Genomic DNA, 21,875 nt, shown 5'->3' with positions numbered 1-21,875 from the left:
CCTAGAGAGACTCGGGTCAGATTTCAGGATTCCACAGAGAGACTCGGGTCAGATTTCAGGATTCCCTAGAGAGACTCGGGTCAGATTTCAGGATTCCCTAGAGAGCCTCGGGTCAGATTTCAGGATTCCACAGAGAGACTCGGGTCAGATTTCAGGATTCCACAGAGAGACTCGGGTCAGATTTCAGGATTCCATAGATAGACTCGGGTCAGATTTCAGGATTCCATAGAGAGACTCGGGTCAGATTTCAGGATTCCATAGAGAGACTCGGGTCAGATTTCAGGATTCCATAGAGAGACTCAGGTCAGATTTCAGGATTCCATGATTCCATAGAGAGACTCGGGTCAGATTTCAGGATTCCATAGAGAGACTCGGGTCAGATTTCAGGATTCCATAGAGAGACTCAGGTCAGATTTCAGGATTCCATAGAGAGACTCGGGTCAGATTTCAGGATTCCATGATTCCATAGAGAGACTCAGGTCAGATTTCAGGATTCCATGATTCCATAGAGAGACTCGGGTCAGATTTCAGGATTCCATAGAGAGACTCGGGTCAGATTTCAGGATTCCATAGAGAGACTCGGGTCAGATTTCAGGATTCCATAGAGAGACTCGGGTCAGATTTCAGGATTCCATAGAGAGACTCGGGTCAGATTTCAGGATTCCATAGAGAGACTCAGGTCAGATTTCAGGATTCCATAGAGAGACTCGGGTCAGATTTCAGGATTCCATGATTCCATAGAGAGACTCGGGTCAGATTTCAGGATTCCATAGAGAGACTCGGGTCAGATTTCAGGATTCCATAGAGAGACTCGGGTAAGATTTCAGGATTCCATAGAGAGACTCAGGTCAGATTTCAGGATTCCATAGAGAGACTCGGGTCAGATTTCAGGATTCCATGATTCCATAGAGAGACTCGGGTCAGATTTCAGGATTCCATAGAGAGACTCAGGTCAGATTTCAGGATTCCATAGAGAGACTCGGGTCAGATTTCAGGATTCTATGATTCCATAGAGAGACTCGGGTCAGATTTCAGGATTCCATAGAGAGACTCGGGTCAGATTTCAGGATTCCATAGAGAGACTCGGGTCAGATTTCTGGATTCCATAGAGAGACTCGGGTCAGATTTCAGGATTCCATGATTCCATAGAGAGATCGGGTCAGATTTCAGGATTCCATAGAGAGACTCGGGTCAGATTTCAGGATTCCATAGAGAGACTCGGGTCAGATTTCAGGATTCCATAGAGAGACTCAGGTCAGATTTCAGGATTCTATAGAGAGACTCGGGTCAGATTTCAGGATTCCATAGAGAGGCTCGGGTCAGATTTCAGGATTCCATGATTCCATAGAGAGACTAGGGTCAGATTTCAGGATTCCAACTGCACTTGATCCTTGATACCAATCTATTGGAACCAATTTCAAAACCATTATACACATTCTCAGCCCTATCAACTGTGAAGCTTATCACTATCCATTGAAAGTTGAATGAAGGGAACCCAGGTAGATTATAATGAAATTTTCATGTTAAGGGACCTCCTAGTACTGTAATTGAAAGAGAGGTTGAACTAAACACCTTATAGTATATATTATCACAGAATTTTTTTTAGATGTATGACAACCTACACTACACCCGGGAATGGGAAAGTAACTATCAGGTTTAAACTTTTTGGATTTCCCGGCATCAGCAGACTTCAGACTAGCGATAGCATCCTGAACAGTGGACGGTCCAGCCTCCGCAGCGTCGGCAGTCTTGGCCTTCTTACCACCGGCTTTAGCCGCCCCAGTCGCTTTTCTCTTAGGTGGCATCTGTTAAAAACCAGAAACTACATTGTATAGTAACAAGGCAAGCATTTTATTGACCAAAGTCTACAATATTAGAGGAAGCCCAAGTTTGCTCTGGCCCTGACATCAAACAGTATAGGAGAATTCAACGTTTTCATATAGTAGTGAGCTATATGATGCTACAGTGGACATGGTGTCTGGGCCAGATGAAATTTGGACTATAATATATACATGTATAGAGAATTATCAAGGTTTGGAATATCTACAGTATAAATTTGATATCAGTATTATCACTAAACAAGATTAAAGGGTTAAATCGTGCTCGTACACCCATCATTTACCCAGGAAATGTATATATTGCATGTCACTGCTTTTCAACACAACACTGACCAGTACATACAATATCAGGTTGGGGAAAACCACTCCTTTAATAATTGCGTATAATACACAAAATTGCTACTCTATGCCGATTGAGTACAATCAAATTTCTAAGTAGACAACATTTTCAGTAAAATATTATTTACCTTGTTGTAAAGTAATGTGATGTTAAATAATATCTTGCAATGTTCATTGTTTAAGTGATTTAAGTTATTTTTATAGTAAACAAGACATCCCAGAGGGATCTTGGCGCCCACCATTGAATGATCTTCATAGGTTCCATGTCAGATTGATCTTTTCTCTACTTTTCCCTTCATTTTACTAATCTGTGCAAATTGAGACATCCCTCCAGTACTTTTCAAACAAGGGAATCCTAGCTATATAAGAAATTTGAGATTTAACGATTATGGCTGTTTGTTTGCCAGGCTGTTTTCAGGACAGACTGGTCCAAAAATGTAATACATACCAAGGGGAACCTACTTATGAAATTTGAGAAAGATCCATTCAGTACTTTGACAAATAGAGATAACAAACTTCAATTGTCAAAATCCAAGATGGCAGTCTGTCGGCCATATTGTTTTCAAATTGATCTCAAAATGCAATAAGCATAACGAGGCACCAAGGGGAACCGCCATATGAAATTTGAGAAAGATCCCTTCAGCACTTTCTCAGAAATAGCGATAACAAACTTCAATTGTCAAAATCCAAGATGGCTGCCTGTCGGCCATGTTATTTTCAGATTGGTCTCAAAATGTAATATGCATAACTATATATATATATGCACCAAGGGAAACTTACATATTAAATTTGAGAAAGATCCCTTATACACTTTCTCAGACGGACGGACGGACGGACGGACGGACGGAGGGACGGAGGGACGGACGGACGGACGGACGGACCACGGACCACGGACGCAGGGCGATTTGAATAGCCCACCATCTGATGATGGTGGGCTAAAAATCCATACTCTAACAGACCTAGAATATGCAAGTTTGTGTATTATATACATGTATATGCAAGTTGGCAGTTTTCCACCGAAAATGTATGCATACATCTATTCCGAGTTTCCTCATGACACTAGATCAAAACTTGGACACCTACGGTATCTGCTGGCCTGCAGAATGTGCAAGTCTGGTGACAGGACCACAGGGGCATGTCTAGCTTTATATTATTATTTTTTTAATTATTTTTTTTTTAGATTAGACATGCCCCTGTGGTCAAGACCACAGGATATTCCGGCTGATACATTTGTACATATCATCTCGAGTTTGACAGTGTGCAGGTATGGGGCGCCGTTTTACTATTTATTAACAAAACTTGATATCTATAATTCGAATTTAGGATATCCATAATTTGATTAATTCATTTCTGGATATATCCATAATTCGAATTTAGGATATCTTAAAATGTTTTGAATTAAGGATATCCATAATTCGAATTTTGGATATCCTTAATTCATTTTTGGATATCCATATTTCGAATTTAGGATATCTATAAATATTAATTCATTTTTGGATATCCAAAATTTGAATTATGGATATCCTAAATTCCATGTATTTTTGGATATCCATAATTCGATTTTGTGATATCCAAAAAATGCTCAGTGTTATCAAATTGGATTGCTCCCGGCACTACTACCGGTCAAAACCGACCCTTGTTACGAACTTGTAAATATGCGTAATGGACCGGAAACAACGTTTACGAAATAGAATACAGCAGAGGAGTTCCAAAGGACAAACTTCCCCAGACAGTTAGGCCCTTACATACAACATTTACCAAAAGTTACTTAGTACTTAGAGTACTCCGACAAGTCAACGGAGGAATTTGTACAAAACAGAACATGGCGACAGACATACTGCGGCACATTAGGGGGAAGATTTTGGCAGTTGCTACTGCTAGCTATAGGTTCTCTGTCGATTTCACTGTCTAATGCTCTTAAAGCACTTGACACCAATCGCTCCATCTTGGATTCGCATTGATTCGTATAGTGAAGTCCGAGGACTTCCGATCCTACGAAAAAAACGCGCCCGCTGGAACAGAATGTAGCAGGGAGAAATCATTAGACAGTAAAATATTAACATTTCCCCGATTTATGGATATCCAAAATTTGAATTATGGATATCCTAAATTCAAAGCATTTTAAGATATCCAAAATTCGATTTAATGATATCAAGAAATGATAATTGGATATCCAAAATTCGAATTTTGGACATCCATAAATGAATTTTGGATATCCATAATTCGAATTTATGATATCTTAAAATGCTTTGAATTTTGGATATCCAAAATTCGAATTTAGGATATCCAATATCAATTTTGAATATCCAAAATTAATATTAGATATCCAAAATTATTTAATGATATCATGAATTCGAATTTTGGATATCCAAAATTCGAATTATGGATTATCCAGTTTTGTTAATAAATAGTAAAACTGCGCCCCATATGCAGGACGTGTTTACAAACACCTGACTTCCAGCTGCTTACTCATACATATAAACAAGCATGCGGTGCATTTGACTACCGAAACCGAAACTGTCACGCGCATGCGATTTGTAGCAATTTCGACACTTACCCTTGTCAGTCCGAGCTTGACAACTCAACAAAGTTGTATTCACAGGCCTAACGCGTACTATGAACCATATATGCTGTAATAATGCTGACACCCACGTAATTCAGCAGTGGAACAGACGACGGCGAGTTGGGGCTTGTTGTAAAACGTTAACGATTCACGTTAACCAGGGTGGTAGAGAATTTGTGTATCCCGAGCCGAGCCCGAGCTTTGGATATTTTCGTTTTTCTCCGGATTAAAGTGATTTTTTCTGCAAAGATTTTATTTCAGGTTTTAAATCAATCCGTGTAAGTGGATTTTCTTAAAATGTATTTTAACGTTCTAAATCGACGATTTGCATTTTTTAGTGGGAGAATTTGTGTAGCCCGCAATCAAGCGTGATTATTCATGTTTTTTGTTAATTATTTCCGATACATGCTATTATTGAGAAATATTACTAAATACAAACAACAAGTAAATATAGCTGATTCTAAAAATATAAATTTCAACATATATCTAATGTGACTTGGTGTCAAATTTTGACATTTTTGTAACCGCGCCGACGATCAATGAACTCGCCATGTTTACCGAGCTTTCACCGAGCCCGTGCTAAGGGCAGATAACTCTACCGATCCCGAGCTTTGTGACTGTACATTAGTAAAGCCTTTAGTGATATATGTGAATTGATTGTGATTAAAACATAAAAATTGGCTTGAGATTAAACTTAATTCCAATTGAGTGTTATTGTTAAGACAAAAAAAAATAAAATATGTATATTTATTACGAAAATGCCTTACATTTTTTCTTTACATTTCTATATCTAAATCTATGTATATATTTCTCTATCCTCACGTATTTATATACATGTATATATTTCTCTAACTTTATGTATTTATATACATGTATATATTTCTCTAACTTAACGTATTTATATACATGTATATATTTCTCTAACTTAAAGTCTTTTTGTATCTATATGTATATTTATTTATATATATTTCTCTAACTTTACGTATTTATATACATATATATATTTCTCTAACTTGATGATTTACGTATTTCTATGCATATGTATATATTTCTCTAACTTAAAGTCTTTTTGTATCTATATGTATATTTATTTATAAATATTTCTCTAACTTTACGTATTTATATACATGTATATATTTCTCTAACTTAAAGTCTTTTTGTATCTATAGGTATATTTATCTATATATATTTCTCTATCTTTACGTATTTATATACATATATATATTTCTCTAACTTGATGATTTACGTATTTCTATGCATATATATATTTCTCTAACTTTACGTATTTATATACATGTATATATTTCTCTAACTTAACGTATTTATATACATGTATATATTTCTGTAACTTAACGTATTTAATTCCATACCTACATGTATAAACGTAATGATTTAACCAACCTAATTAATACGAAAAAAAGTAATGAAATCACCCTGTATAGCCTTTATTTCTCGGGCATGGGTTGTTACATAACAATTTTGGTTTTGATTGTATTGCTTCTGTAATAGAAGTTCGAAAATATGAACCAAATGATAACGTGTTTAGGTACGATCATAAAGGAAAGAACCACCAGTGCTGATTTAAAGAAAACACTGTGCTTGGGGGTAAAACAATGCCGTTTGTATTATCGATGCATTTGTTGTCATAATCAAAATATCTGAAGCGTAATAGGTGTTTATACTGACTGTATTATACTGAATCGTTTTAAAAACAGATTAATTCATGTTAATTATGTATTAAAAAATTAAGGTGTTTATTCTAATGTTGATTGAAAGTACCGAAACGACCCGGACTTCTACCGAAACGACTTCCGAATGTCCCGAAACAACTTCCGAAAAAGTACCGAAACGACTTGTTACCGAAACGACCCGACACCATCTGTACTATGTTCAACGCCAAGCACAACAATAGTTTCTCCAGTGAAATCTGATCAAATCTCTCCCCTCCACGATATTTCAGACATCGGTACTCCTAAAAAGCACAAACCTAGGTCTAGATTATCTTTAACAAATAGGAGATTATCAAATATAACGGAAGAGAAGGAAGATATATCCAAAGACGTGAGCATTAAACAGTCAGAAGAAAATACAATAAGCGGTGATCACGTGAGTATAAATCAACCAGAGGAAATTGCCCCGACTGATGATGTTGTAAGTATAAACGAGCCTATTGTTATCACTAGTCCTAAGGTAAAACCTAATAGAAGACGACTTTCGTTGCCAAAAAGACACAAACCAAAGGTAAGTGATATATTAGAAGATCTTTCAGATGATAGACCGTCAATTTGTAAGCCAGTAGAAACAAAACGTATTTGGATGGATAACGGTAAGAGTACAATAAGTTTTAAAGAAAAAGATGATATTTTAAAGGATAGAAAATTATGCGGAAATCTTAAAAACAATTTTACTTAGCATACAACAGCAAACAAATGGGATTGACTGTGGGGTTTTTGCCATCGCTAATTTAGTAGAGTTTTGTTTTAATGGGTTTAAAGGTAGTGAAGAAATAGAATTCGACATAGATTATATGAGACAGCATCTAGTAAATTGTATTTCAAATGGTAGGTTTTCTAAATTTCCAAAGAAAAAACTTTCTCAAGCCTTAACTTATGATATTTTTATCGATTGTGAGTCAGATGGATGTCGTATTTCTAATGTTTTTGATGATATGGGAAGTTGTGACGCTGGTTGCGATAGGTGGTTTCACAATAGATGTGTTTGTGATCAGTCAGATTTTCCTTTTTCAAGAGACAGTTTCGTTTGGCATTGTACTAAATGTTCGAAAATTCAGACTAGAATACAATAAGAAAATAGTACTGTAGGTGTATTAAAATCATGCATTGATGAAACTATTTTTTTAACTAAAAGAAATAGCTTTAGTAACAGATAAAAAGTAAACCAGTGAATTGGTTTATACCACAAATGAAAACTTGTTGATAAAAATATTTTAATGTGATAAACAATAATGAAAAGATGGGTAAATATATTTGAAATCATTAAAATAAAATGATATGGGCTCTTTGTAGAACTGCGTCCTCGTCGCAGAGCCCGGAAACATTCTTATACCAGAATGGCTAAAAGTTCTACAAAGCTCGGGATCGGTAGAGTTATCTGCCCTTAGCACGGGCTCGGTGAAAGCTCGGTAATCATTGATCGTCGGCGCGGTTACAAAAATGTCAAAATTTGACATCAAGTCACAAATTCTCCCCCTAAAAAATGAAAATCGTCGATTTAGGACGTTAAAATACATTTCATGAAAATCCACTTACACGGATTGATTTAAAACCTGAAATCAAATCTTTATAGAAAAAATCACTTTAATCTATATATATGTAAATTGAATTTTAGATAGTTTCGTATCTGCTGTTTTTCTAATGCTAGTTTTGCCTAAACTTGTAACGCAGTAGTTTCGTATCTGCTGTTTTTCTAATGCTAGCTTTGCCTAACTTGTAACGCGGCCTCGTTTTAGTTATTAGTGTCACGCCATGCTGTGCTAGCTTAGTGGGTTGCTGACCGCTGCTTTTTAAATCGCCTCTCCCACCCTCCCAGTAGAATTACTAGGGTGCTTGTAGGTTTTTTTTCAACTTGCTAAATTTGCTATCTATTTGCTTTTTACTATTATGTATATGTGTGTTAATTCGTTTATGTTATAGGTATGTGGAATAATGTATTCTACCAGTATATTGTATATTTTTCCATTAGTCCATTGGATATACTTGTACAATATATTTGTTTGTAATTTGTGTCTGTGTTTATTAAAGCCATTCTGAATTTATATCATCTTTATTGCCTTCTTGATAATAATAGAAACTAGGTAAAACCACTTTTAAATTCATTACAAACACGTACTGTGCGTTCAATACTATTAAAATTATAATTTAACATCATACCAACATGTGTTATATCCTTAACCAAGGGGAGAAGGTGCTCGTAAAGATATAAATTCGCATCAATATTGCGTTTCTATTTTGTGTAAAGCGCCACAGTTTACTATACAATTCACATATCTCGAGCATATTCTGTAAGCTTTTGCACTGTGTACTAAGCAGACACATGTCATCAACTTGTGTTGGTATACTAATTTTAAATCGACAATAAGTGCATCATTTCAATATTTTTCAATGCTATCTAATAAACTTTTTATGGATAAAATGTACATTTTAGCACAAAACGCACTCCCTTGTAATCCCTCTCTCTATACGGATCCATCTTGAATTAAAAATCATTAAATGCAACACTACTTGTTATAGCCGTATATATAGCTTTTAAAATATACCATGACTTTTAAGTAATACCAATATCATTAGAGGCTTACCCGCAGACGGACCGGTAAATGGCACATCTCCGATCACTAAATAAACTTCAGTACACGTTTCTATGTGACAAAATTAGAGGCTTTCCGACTTTATTTCTTGAAAACAATTACAGAATATGTATTTAAAAGACACTTTAAAACTCAACATGAGAGGGAAATGTATGGAATATAACGGCAAATCTTCTTTGTAAATCGCCGCTGCCTTTGAAGTTATCACTGTGCGGCACTGTGCACGTGCTTGTTTCTTTGATGTGTCAATCAAATTAGACTTATTGCAGGTTGCGATTAAATAAATAATATTTAAAAATGAGGTTTTAATATCACTTTTCAGCGTTTTATAAGGAAAATAAAATGAAAAACTAACAATTCCAACAATCTGTCATGTGTAAAAAATCTTTTTCTATTAGCCAATGTTTCTGATCTCTCTGCGGGCAAGCCTCTTATAAGTTTATACAGTAAACAAGCATGCCATACATGTACAGTATCAAATGCCTTGTTTAAACATCTTCATCTCTTTCCAAATTATAATGTATACATTCTTGTAAATTAAAAGAAGTTAACTAACTACTTAATCCTTTTTGATATGTTGATTGCTGTCTATATGGAAAATTATTACATTTAAGAACTGGTTCTAGTCTTCTAGCTAAAATCATATCAAAGACTAAGAAATGTTTGTTGCTCCATTACAATGAGATTTACATAGAGTTCCAAAGAATAACATTACAGTTTGAAAGTCATTTTTTCGTTAACAAAATAGAAATACATGCATGCTAAAATTATTTATTGTACGTCATGAAATGAAATAAAACATGATTAATGATCAAAGGATGAATGTAAGATTTTATATCTGATAATAAAGTTTTTTTTTATTCAATTCATTTCTATTTTGATCCATATCAACATTGTAAATGGTAAAGTGGATTACCGTAAAAACTTGTGTAATTTGCGCAGTTTTTTTGTACTGAAATAAAGTTTAAAGTTGGGGGTGCGCAAATTATACCGGTAGAGATGTTTTCATTTTTTTTTATACAAAAAAAAAGATCGTTGATTCTCAATGTCCGCCATCTTGGAAAACGATGGAAATTCCCGTTAGGAACTTGAAGATAATAAACATACACACAGCAATGTATTCTTGTTAAATATGTCAAATAATAAAGTGATGTAGAGCTACCTACTATATGTGTTGATATTTGAGTTAATTAGGGATTCATCACAATGAAACAGAAATCAGTTCTGGAAAAACGTAAGTTAAAGAATGGCGCAACAGCGCCATACTCAGGTCTTCAAAGTTAATATTTATTTTCACATAACAGCCTATAGCTTATTTCTATATCCAGTTATGTCCCCTTTATATGTACATAGTGAACATAGAATTTTGTCTGGCTATGCCGAATTATGGATATCCATAATTAGGATTTATGGATATCCATAAGTCGATTTATGGATATTTAAGATTGATTTATGGATATCCATAAATCGAATTATGAACCTTAATTTTGAGTAGTATATTTTAATGTTGCCACATTGATCTGACACTTAGATTTTTTTATCTGTCTTTCTTCTGTCCATTCTTTGCCTTTCTTTCTTTTAAATTATTATAACTTGTAGTTTATTGTGTCGCTATTGCAATACTTTGTAATATTTATTTGAGGCGAGGGATGTTATAAGCATGCTCATTCCAATTGTGCAATCACGTTAAAACAATCAAGCATGTTCACATCATTCATTCATTCCTTATATCTATCTTTGAAAATGTATCCATTTATGGATATCCATAAATAGCTATTTCATTTTTAGCTCACCTGGACCGAAGGTCCGGTGAGCTTATGTCATGGCGCAGCGTCCGTCGTCCGTCCGTCCGTCGTCCGTCAACATTTGCTTCAAATCGCTACTAGTCAAAAAGTTCTTATTGGATTTTGACCAAAGGGGCGGGCCCAATATGGGAAATGGAGGTAATTCATTTAAATCGCTACTAGTTATTAAGTTATGAATGGATTTGAACCCAATTTGGTCTGAAACATCCTTGGGGGAAGGGGAACAGATTTTGCATAAATGGTGACTCTGAACCCCGAGGGGCCAAAGGGGCTGGGCCCAATAGGGGAAATAGAGGTAATTCCTTTAAATCGCTACTAGTCATAAAGTTATGAATGGATTTGAACCCAATTTGGTCTGAAACATCCTTGGGGGAAGGGGAACAGATTTTGCATAAATGGTGACTCTGACCCCCGAGGGGCCAAAGGGGCTGGGCCCAATAGGGGAAATAGAGGTAATTCCTTTAAATCACTACTAGTCATTAAGTTATGAATGGATTTGAACCCAATTTGGTCAGAAACATCCTTGGGGGAAGGGGAACAGATTTTGCATAAATGGTGGCTCTGACCCCCAAGGGGCCAAAGGGGCGGGCCGAATATGGGAAATGGAGGTAATTCATTTAAATCGCTACTAGTTATTAAGTTATGAATGGATTTGAACCCAATTTGGTCTGAAACATCCTTGGGGGAAGGGGAACAGATTTTGCATAAATGGTGACTCTGAACCCCGAGGGGCCAAAGGGGCTGGGCCCAATAGGGGAAATAGAGGCAATTCCTTTAAATCGCTACTAGTCATAAAGTTATGAATGGATTTGAACCCAATTTGGTCTGAAACATCCTTGGGGGAAGGGGAACAGATTTTGCATAAATGGTGACTCTGACCCCAGAGGGGCCAAAGAGGCGGGGCCCAATAGGGGAAATAGAGGTAATTCCTTTGAATCGCTACTAGTCATAAAGTTATGAATGGATTTGAACCAAATTTAGTCAGAAACATCCTTGGGGGAAGGGGAACAGATTTTGCATAAATGGTGGCTCTGACCCCCGAGGGGCCAAAGGGGCGGGGCCCAATATGGGAAATGGAGGTAATTCATTTAAATCGCTACTAGTTATTAAGTTATGAATGGATTTGAACCCAATTTGGTCTGAAACATCCTTGGGGGAAGGGGAACAGATTTTGCTTAAATGGTGACTCTGACCCTCGAGGGGCCAAAGGGGCGGGGCCCAATAGGGGAAATAGAGGTAATTCCTTTAAATCGCTACTAGTCATAAAGTTATGAATGGATTTGAACCCAATTTGGTCAGAAACATCCTTGGGGGAAGGGGAACAGATCTGACCCCCGAGGGGCCAAAGGGGCGGGGCCCAATATGGGAAATGGAGGTAATTCATTTAAATCGCTACTAGTTATTAAGTTATGAATGGATTTGAACCCAATTTGGTCTGAAACATCCTTGGGGGAAGGGGAACAGATTTTGCTTAAATGGTGACTCTGACCCTCGAGGGGCCAAAGGGGCGGGGCCCAATAGGGGAAATAGAGGTAATTCCTTTAAATCGCTACTAGTCATAAAGTTATGAATGGATTTGAACCCAATTTGGTCAGAAACATCCTTGGGGAAGGGGAACAGATTTTGCATTAATGGTGGCTCTGACCCCCAAGGGGCCAAATATGGGAAATGGAGGTAATTCCTTTAAATCGCTACTAGTTATTAAGTTATGAATGGATTTGAACCCAATTTGGTCAGAAACTTCCTTTGGGGAAGGGGAACAGATTTTGCATAAATGGTGACTCTGACCCCCGAGGGGCCAAAGGGGCGGGGCCCAATATGGGAAATAGAGGTAATTCCTTTGAATCGCTACTAGTCATAAAGTTATGAATGGATTTGAACCCAATTTAGTCTGAAACATCCTTTGGGGGAGGGGAACAGATTTTGCATAAATGGTGACTCTGACCCCCGAGGGGCCAAAGGGGCGGGGCCCAATAGGGGAAATAGAGGTAATTCCTTTAAATCGCTACTAGTCATAAAGTTATGAATGGATTGATCCCAATTTGGTCAGAAACATCCTGGCAGAAGGGGAACAGATTTTGCATAAATGGTGGCTCTGACCCCAAAGGGGCCAAAGGGGCGGGGCCCAATACAGGAAATAGAGGTAATTCCTTTGAATCGCTACTAGTCATAAAGTTATGAATGGATTTGAACCCAATTTGGTCAGAAACATCCTTGGGGGGAGGGGAACAGATTTTGCATAAATGGTGACTCTGACCCCTGAGGGGCCCAATATGGGAAATAGAGGTAATTCCTTTAAATCGCTACTAGTTATTAAGTTATGAATGGATTTGAACCCAATTTGGTCAGAAACATCCTTGGAGGAAGGGGAACAGATTTTGCATAAATGGTGACTCTGACCCCAAAGGGGCCAAAGGGGCGGGGCCCAATAGGGGAAATAGAGGTAATTCCTTTAAATTGCTACTAGTAATAAAGTGATGAATGCATGTTCTAAAAACAATTCTTGAGGACTTTCAGACCTTAGATAGTCTGGACTTCATTAATCTTTATAGCAGTTCCGATTCCCACACTATAACCATATATAGCATTGTTTGAGATTTACAAATAAAACAAATTGAATATGAACATTATTTTGACATTTGGTCTAATTCAACCAGGTGAGCGATACAGGCCCCATGGGCCTCTTGTTATTAATTCAAAGTTCGTAATGAACTAATTCATCAATTCCTATTCATTTTATTCATTAATATATGATAGCTTTGAATTTGTTACATTATTTTATGTGCTTATTTTACTAAATGACATGGGTAAATGATTTGACACTTTTACAAGAACTTATATTTGATCATATGACAGACAAAGCTATAACTGAAAGTCTAGAGGTATTTAATTAATCATGGGAGATTTTAACATGGATCTCATGAATAAAAACAATAATAATTAAAACATCAAATGGGATAATGCCATATCTGTTAATAACCTTACCCAACTTCTTAGCCAACCAACTTGAGTTACTGAAACAACTAGATCGTGAGTTCGAGGCCCGGTCAGGGCACGAGTCAAAAAGTTGTCTTCCTTCGTCATTTGTATTACTATGCTATATATCTATTTATTAGCACAATGTATCATATACACTATGTGTTGGTGATCCGAAGATATAGATTTGAATTTCCTGTCGTAGTTGTACCGAGAGAAATATACTCTTATAGATCATATATATACTGTAGTAATCCAGACCTGACTACAGACGTCAGAGTGCCATGTATAGCAGTAAGTGACCACTACCCTGTATGTGTCGCTGTCAAATCATCACCGTCTAAACAAGCCACTTCATCACACACTACAATATCCTACAGATGTTTTAAAAACTTTAATGAGCAAAATTTTTTAACAGATCTTATAATCATCATCTAACATTAATGAAACCATCCATATTGACGATCCAAAGGAGGCTTTGTCTCTTCTAACCTCGGAAATTTTAGACAAACTAAACAAGCATGCACCAATCAAGTCAGGGAGGGTAAAAAGACCAAAACAGCCAACAGCAAGGAACCTTCGAGATACTTACCACAAAAATAAGGATATGGTCAACTATAGACTATGGAGAAACAAAACAAACACCCTTATATTACCGTCAAAGCGTGAACTATTTAGAAATTCAGTTGTAAATAAAAAACCGAGTAACACTTTGTGGAATCATCTTAGTAACATGACTAAATCCACAACCAAAAATCATTTTCCAACAGAAATTGTTATAAATGAGGAATACATAACGGAGAAGCAAAATATCCTTAATCATCTGAATAAACATTTTGTGAATATTTCTGATGTTGTTAAGAAAAAGTCTAATTTTATCTTAAAAACACTTTCATTTTATGGTTTTGGTCCTTATATTTTACAATGGATAAAAACTTTTTATAATGATAATTCATGTTGTGTATTGAACAATGGACACTGTTCTACTTTTTTTGAGGTATGCCGTGGAGTTAGACAAGGTGATCCTATCAGTCCTTATCTTTTTATTCTTTGTGTGGAAATTTTAAGTTCAGCAATTAAAATTGATCCTAATATAAATGGTATCAAAGTTAAAAATTCAGAATTCTTGATTAATCAATTTGCAGACGATACTTCTTTTACATTATCGGACGATCCAAATTCTTTAAACAATGTTCTTAAAATTTTAGATGACTTTGGTAAAGTATCTGGGCTTAAGATAAATATGGAAAAAACACAAGCAATATGGATTGGGGCAAAACGGGGTTGTGGAGAAGAACTTCTTCCAGACAGAAAATTAAGCTGGAATCGCCAGGGGAAATTTAAACTATTAGGTATAACTTACAACTTTCAAGCAGAAAATATTTTTGAAGATAACTTCAGACAAAAGTTAATTGCTGTCAAAAAATTATTGAATAATTGGTCTTTTAGAAATCTTACATACATTGGAAAAGTAACGGTCATAAAATCATTGGCATTGCCCATTTTTATTCAAACGTTCACTGTTTTACCAGATCCAACAAATGAATGTTTGTTAGAGTTACAAAAATGCTTCTTCCAGTTTTTATGGAATGACAAAATTGATAAAGTTAAGCGAAATGTAATGTATGGTGATTATAATGAGGGAGGACTACGGGTGCCTCATATAATTTCTTTTTGCCATGCTTTAAAAATGTGCTGGATCAAAAAATTACTTGACCCTTTGAATTCTTCTCCTTGGAAAACACTGATTCTAGATAAAATTGAACCATATGGAGGAGATAAAGTTTTTAAAATGAAGAGGGAAGGTCTTTTAAAAATTTCTAAATCATTAAATATTTTCTGGAGTGAGATTTTTAATGTGTGGGCTGAACTAAATGGTGGTGATCTCCCCACAACCCCTGAAGATGTGGCCTCTCAGCCAATATGGTTTAATAATTTTATAAAAATTGACAACAAGATCTTTATTTATAAACATTGGTGTGAAAAGGATATTTTCTTTATCGGTGATCTTGTTGAAAACAACAGTTTCTTAACACATCAATACTTTTGTGAGAAATTTAATTTGCAAATTCATTTTATTGAATATTATGGTGTTTTGAATGCAATTCCAAAGTCATGGAAACTTATACTTTTCCGAAGAAATGAGCGGATTGAAGCCAAGCAATGCATATTTATAGAGTACTTGAAGAAACATGAAAAGGTAACAAAATATTTTTACAAATGTTTAGTAAAAACAGTAACAGAGGTACCAAAGAGAAGTCAGGAAACATGGCAGGAAATTTTACATGTCAACATTCCCAAGGAATCTTGGAGTAAGTTTTATTTAATTCCAAGATACATAACTGATGACATAAAACTTCATAACTTTCAATTTAAAATTCTTCACAGAATAGTATATACTAATACAAAATTAATGCAATGTAAGTTGATTGAAACAGAAAGATGTTCTTTTTGTGGGGATGGGAGAGAAACATTGATTCATTTATTATGGGAATGTTGTCATGTACAATCCCTTTGGTCATCCTTTTTGGATCTCTTAAAAGCAAAATTGGGTATAGTGATTGCAAAAGATCCTGTCAACATGTTGTTTGGTATTTTTGAATCTGATCATGAGTGTGAATTAAATTTTTTAAGTTTATTTTTAAGATATTATATCTACTTGTGTAGAACAAGGGGTAAAATTCCAACAATCATGGAATGGAAAACGTACATGATCTATTATAAGAAAATTGAAGAAATTGGACTCTCTGCATATCCAAATAAAACAATAGTTATGATAAATCAGAGATGGAATACTTTTGAACGACTGTTCATGGATACATGATATATATAGGTACATGTATATATTTAATTTAATTTTATACATTTAATGTACAAATACTCATTTGCCTAAATCCCCCTAAAAGACGATATACCAGAACATACAGTGGCCTTTTACTCCTTATTTGTTATTATACCAAATTTAAGTATAATAATATATTATGTATTATTTGTAATAAACATATGAAATGTGACAACAAAAACCTGAAATAAAAGTCTTTCAATGAAAAAGATCATATACTTTTCCAAAAACAAGTTAATGACAAAGTAGGTAACAATCCAATGTTCCACTGATCAAAGTAGATGAAGTTGATGGATACATAAATAGACCCGATGATACAAAAGCAACAGGCAATGATGGAATAGGTCCTAAAATTCTCAAACTCTGTAAAGAATTAATATCACCATACATAACACATATCATAAATAGAGGATCGGTCATGAGTTTCCCTTCATATTAGATTTATGATACGAGTTTTGAATTTTTTATTTTTGCGAGCCTCTGGCGAGCAAAAATAAAAAATTCTAAACGAGTATCATAAATCTAATATGAAGGGAAACGAATGACAGATTCTTTTTATCATATGACGTTTTCTTTCATCGTTCCCCATCAAAAACTGATTTTCTCTTTTGCCTTGAATCGTCACATCTCAACCAAATCACCCGAACCTTCGAAGTAGGTCAATTATACCGACGAGAGAAGAAATAGTTCTAACACAACTGACTCTTGAAAAGGATTCATTTTATTAAATACACGTCTCAAAACAAAATTTCAGCATTTTTTCATTTAATCTATAATAGATAAATTGTCCTTGGTGTTTGAAACAATGAGGAAAATATTTTAGTTTGAAAGTTCATGAGCGACTGTTTTTGATGTGACGAAGCCGTGACGTCACTTGGCGCGATAATGGAGGCTTCGTTGTACAAATGTCTATTCGCTGTCGCTGTCGTACAGAACCATTGTACGGCGCCTTTTCACTGCTTTGTGTTTATCCTCGTCCTCGCGGGAGTTTATGGAGATGTGAAATGTTCCACCGTGAATATTCCCACTGAACATTGTGTTCAGACTGCCGTGAAAAGCGACTTTGGATGCCGATTTGTTGGCAGTGTTGTTTGTTTTGACATTACACGTGTTTGTCGACGACAGTGTCAGCATGTTATTCTGAGTAACCGTTGAAGGCAAGTTGTAACAAACTACATTGCCGTTTTTCATGAGGATTTTATTAAATAATGTTATTATTTGTTTATTTGAAAAGAATCTAGACTAGATATGTCTCATCGGACAACGCAACCGCAATTTTCTATCGGAGTTGAAATAGGTTACTAGAGGTCATAAAATAGATGTTTGCCAGGCCTAATTTAACATCTTATAGTATAAATATAATTAAAAAACTTAGGATGTTTACATCTTGGATTTTATCTTTGATTGTACAATATGTTATGTTAATAGACCAATTTGTCGTTCAGTTGATTTTTTTTCAAAGTTTACAAGCACTAGTCGCCATTTTTACGAGTCGTAGTAAAAAGAAGTAGGTCGTTCCCACGCGTAAGAATACAGTTCTCACGGAACCAGCCAATCAGCGTAGCGAAAGGTGTTATTACACTAGTGTCATAAAGAAAATTTATGTGATGGGTTTATGACACCGTATATAACGGTAGTCATATGATAAATAAAAGTATAAATAAGTATATTTTCCCTAATATGTTAAAAGAAGCCAGAGTAATCACAATACATAAAGGCAAAGAAAAAGAAAACCCAAACAATTACAAACCAATTTCAATTTTACTAACTCTTTCAAAAATATTTGAAAAACATGTAACAAAACATCTGTACAAATATTTGACCAAATATCCGATATTGCACAGTTCTCAATCTGGTTTTCGATCTCAGCACTTCTGCCAGACAGCCCTTATAAACTTACTGGATACCTAGATCAAGGGAGTAGATGACAGTGACTTTTCATAGATCTGGAAAAAGCATTTGCCTTAGTAGACCACCAAATACTTCTCCATAAAGTGAAACTTTTAATCATATGATATCTAATACTAGTCTGAAGTGGTTCACGTCCTATCTATCTGACAGATTCCAGTCCATAAAATCAAATAACCTTACATCCTCCACTCAGATGATAAAAACAGGAGTACCTCAGGGATCTATTCTTGGTCCACTAATGTTTATTATTTATATCAATGACCTACCACTGTATGTACATAAATGTAATGTAGACATGTATGCTGATGACACTACCATACATACAAATATACAAAACAACAAATTCATCAAATAACAAAACTGCAAAAGAAAGCTCTTAAAATAATGCTAGATAAACCCATTTTAACTGAAAGTCTATCCTTTTAGTAAAGAAGCCAAATTCCTACCATTTGAACAAAGAATAAAATATCATACAACTGTATTAGTCTATAAAGCCTTGCATAACATGAAGCCTGATTATATACGCTCATTAATTGAAACTTGTCAAAATTCGTACTTTTACAACTTTAGGTCAACTACAGATAACAAACTTATTTTGCCCAAACTGCAATTAGAAACAATGTGAAAATCATTTAGCTACTCTGGAGTATTGTCATGGAATAATCTTCCACTACTTCTTAAACATATTACATCTCTTACAACTTTCAAACAAAAAATACGCAATCATTTTCTCTACAACTTAAAGTCATAAATTTCAGTTCTTCCAATTCAAGCGAAACTACATTATCAAGAAAGCATGTGTATTATGATCTATTGATTTTAAATGTTTCCCTATAAATGTATATACACCACACAAAATGTATAAAGAAATTCATGTTCTACCGAATGATACATGTAACAGTATACGATTATTCTAGTAGTACCTGCATGTTCATTACTATAACTTTTACCAATTATATTGTATATATTTCAAGATATCATGTTATGTGTTGATTAATGTATATTATGTTTTGTATGTAGTTATAGAGGGCCATATGGAAGATTAGCACATGCTAAATATGTCACCCTCAGAAAATAAAGTATATTATTATTATATCAAACCGACGTAATTTGATTTTATTGAATTCTTCCGTTAGGAAATCTTAGAAGAAATATCTATTCATTTATCTATTCAAAAGTTGCTACATCATCATCATCATCACACCCATCATCATCATCATCACACCTTTCATAAATATTTGAACAAGTTAAGTCAATTTTTCTATACATATTTACGCTTATGTCTAATTAACAGCTACAAATGAGAGAAAAATAACTGAATAACAATATAACGCACCCAGATGTTGACCACTATGGTAATTATTCGGTATATTATAATTCTAGAGATTAAGGACTTCTCTCCATTGTTCATGATGTGACTGACATCAGCTTTAGATATATAGGTAAAGATATTCGTATGGTCTTCTGCGATCAGTAAACTTTTTGATAGAGTTTGGCACCATGGTTTAGCTTTGAAATTATCCATTTTTGGCATTATTGGACATTTATTGAAATGGTTTAAACAGTACTAATTTTTAACTGTACACAGAGAGCTGTTCTAAATGGTACAATATCAAATTGGCGAAATATATCAGTCGGTGTTCCACAAGGATCCTCATAAGGAAATTAAAGTTTTCTCTTGATCGACAATCGTTTAAAACTCTTTTTTTTCTCCGAGTCTGATACAAAAGGTTTTCATATTTAATTCAATTCTATTTTGATCTTTGTCAATATTGAAGATGCTAATTGAAGTAAGCGGGTTAATATAAGCCTAAAGCTTGTTTCTATATCCGGTTTATGTCCAAATCCAATTTGATCCTTAAATATGGTATTTACTGAAACTGGTATAAACAAATCAGCGGAGACTTTATAATAGCCTTTTTTTCCTTCAAAATGTAAGGAGATCCTGATATTTGCATTGAGCTTTAACACCAATAACAAACACCAACACATTATGATAAATTAATATTTAATACATCTCATCACAGATATTCATGTTCATATACAATGAAGTCACTCTTTCTTGTTGATTAAATAACAGAGAAATGTTTTCAATGTCAATGTCATTCACTGGAGTGTAAACACAGCTGACGGCTACAAGTAGACAACATTTCACAGAGACAGACTTAACCTCGGAGTAAATAGCCCGGGTGGGCTACATCCTGGAGGGACAGACATTGATGATAAAGTAGTGAGATTTGGCTGATTTTTTTCATCCAGTGTGGTTATAAATGACCAATCAAACAAGTTGAAGCCTGGTTAGCTGTCTCCTGGTTTGTAGGACTTATCACAGGCTTAAAAGTCAGAAGTTGACCAATCAGGAAACGCTTGGATCTTTGATGCGATGACATAAAAACACAGCCCCTATAGTGTACCATGCTTATATAGCACAATTCCATATGTCTCTTTTTATATCAAGTATTTTAAAATCTTTTTCCGTATAAGACTCCTAGAAAAATTCAGCGAGTCGCTCCTCGCTTTTCAACTTTTGTTCCAGCTGAATATACTTGTGTGGGGCATGTTCTTTGTGCCTGAAATGACAAAAGATACATTAATTTGACGGTGGGGGAAGTCGTGGCATCCGTGATGTGGCACTTCATGCATACACATCAGTCTGGATCTTAAACAATGGTTAGAATGGTCCCTGTTGTCTCCAGCACATAACATGACATCATAAAACAAGAGATCCCAGAGGGATCTTGGCGCCCACCATTGAATGATCTTTATAGGTTCCATGTCAGATTGATCTTTTCCCTACTTTTCCCTTCCTCTAAGTCTTACTTATCTGTGTAAATTCAGAAACAGCCCTCTAGTACTTTTCAAACAAGGGGAACCTATATACAGAATTTAAGATTTAGCTATAATGGCTGTCTGTCGGCCATGTTGTTTTCGTATTGGTCCCAATATGCAAAACTAGGCACTGAGGGGAACCTACATATGAAATTTGAAAAAGATCCCTTCAGTACTTTCACAGAAATAGCGATAACAAACTTCAATTGTCAAAATACGAAATGGCTGCCTGTCGGCCATGTTGTTTTCTGATTAGTCTCAAAATGCAATATGCATAACTAGGCACCGACGGGAACATGCATATGAAATTTTAGAAAGATCCCTTCATTACTTTCTGAGAAATAGCGATAACAAACTTCAATTGTCAAAATCCAAGATGGCTGCCTGTCAGCCATGTTGTTTTCTGATTGGTCTCAAAATGCAATATGCATAACTAGGCACTGAGGGG

The 21,875-nt window shown here is 35.2% G+C and overlaps 1 protein-coding gene across 3 annotated transcripts in view; it reads right to left on the bottom strand.

Moving 5' to 3' along the window:
- The window catches only part of LOC117318298 (protein mono-ADP-ribosyltransferase PARP3-like), a gene marked incomplete at its 3' end in the record, with an annotated part of 46,975 nt that overhangs the window by 11,820 nt on the left and 13,280 nt on the right, over positions 1-21,875 (bottom strand). For 2 of the 3 annotated variants that reach the window (XM_033873296.1, XM_033873298.1), the window contains 1 exon segment: positions 1,623-1,805. In XM_033873296.1, the coding sequence (XP_033729187.1) occupies positions 1,623-1,805 (183 nt within the window). 3 annotated transcript variants of the gene reach the window in all.

The sequence above is a fragment of the Pecten maximus genome, unplaced genomic scaffold, assembly GCF_902652985.1.
Source record: "Pecten maximus unplaced genomic scaffold, xPecMax1.1, whole genome shotgun sequence".
In the NCBI taxonomy this organism is placed as follows: Eukaryota; Metazoa; Mollusca; class Bivalvia; order Pectinida; family Pectinidae; genus Pecten; species Pecten maximus.
Note: the sequence above shows the minus strand (reverse complement) of the source record. Positions and strands in the feature narration are given on the sequence as shown.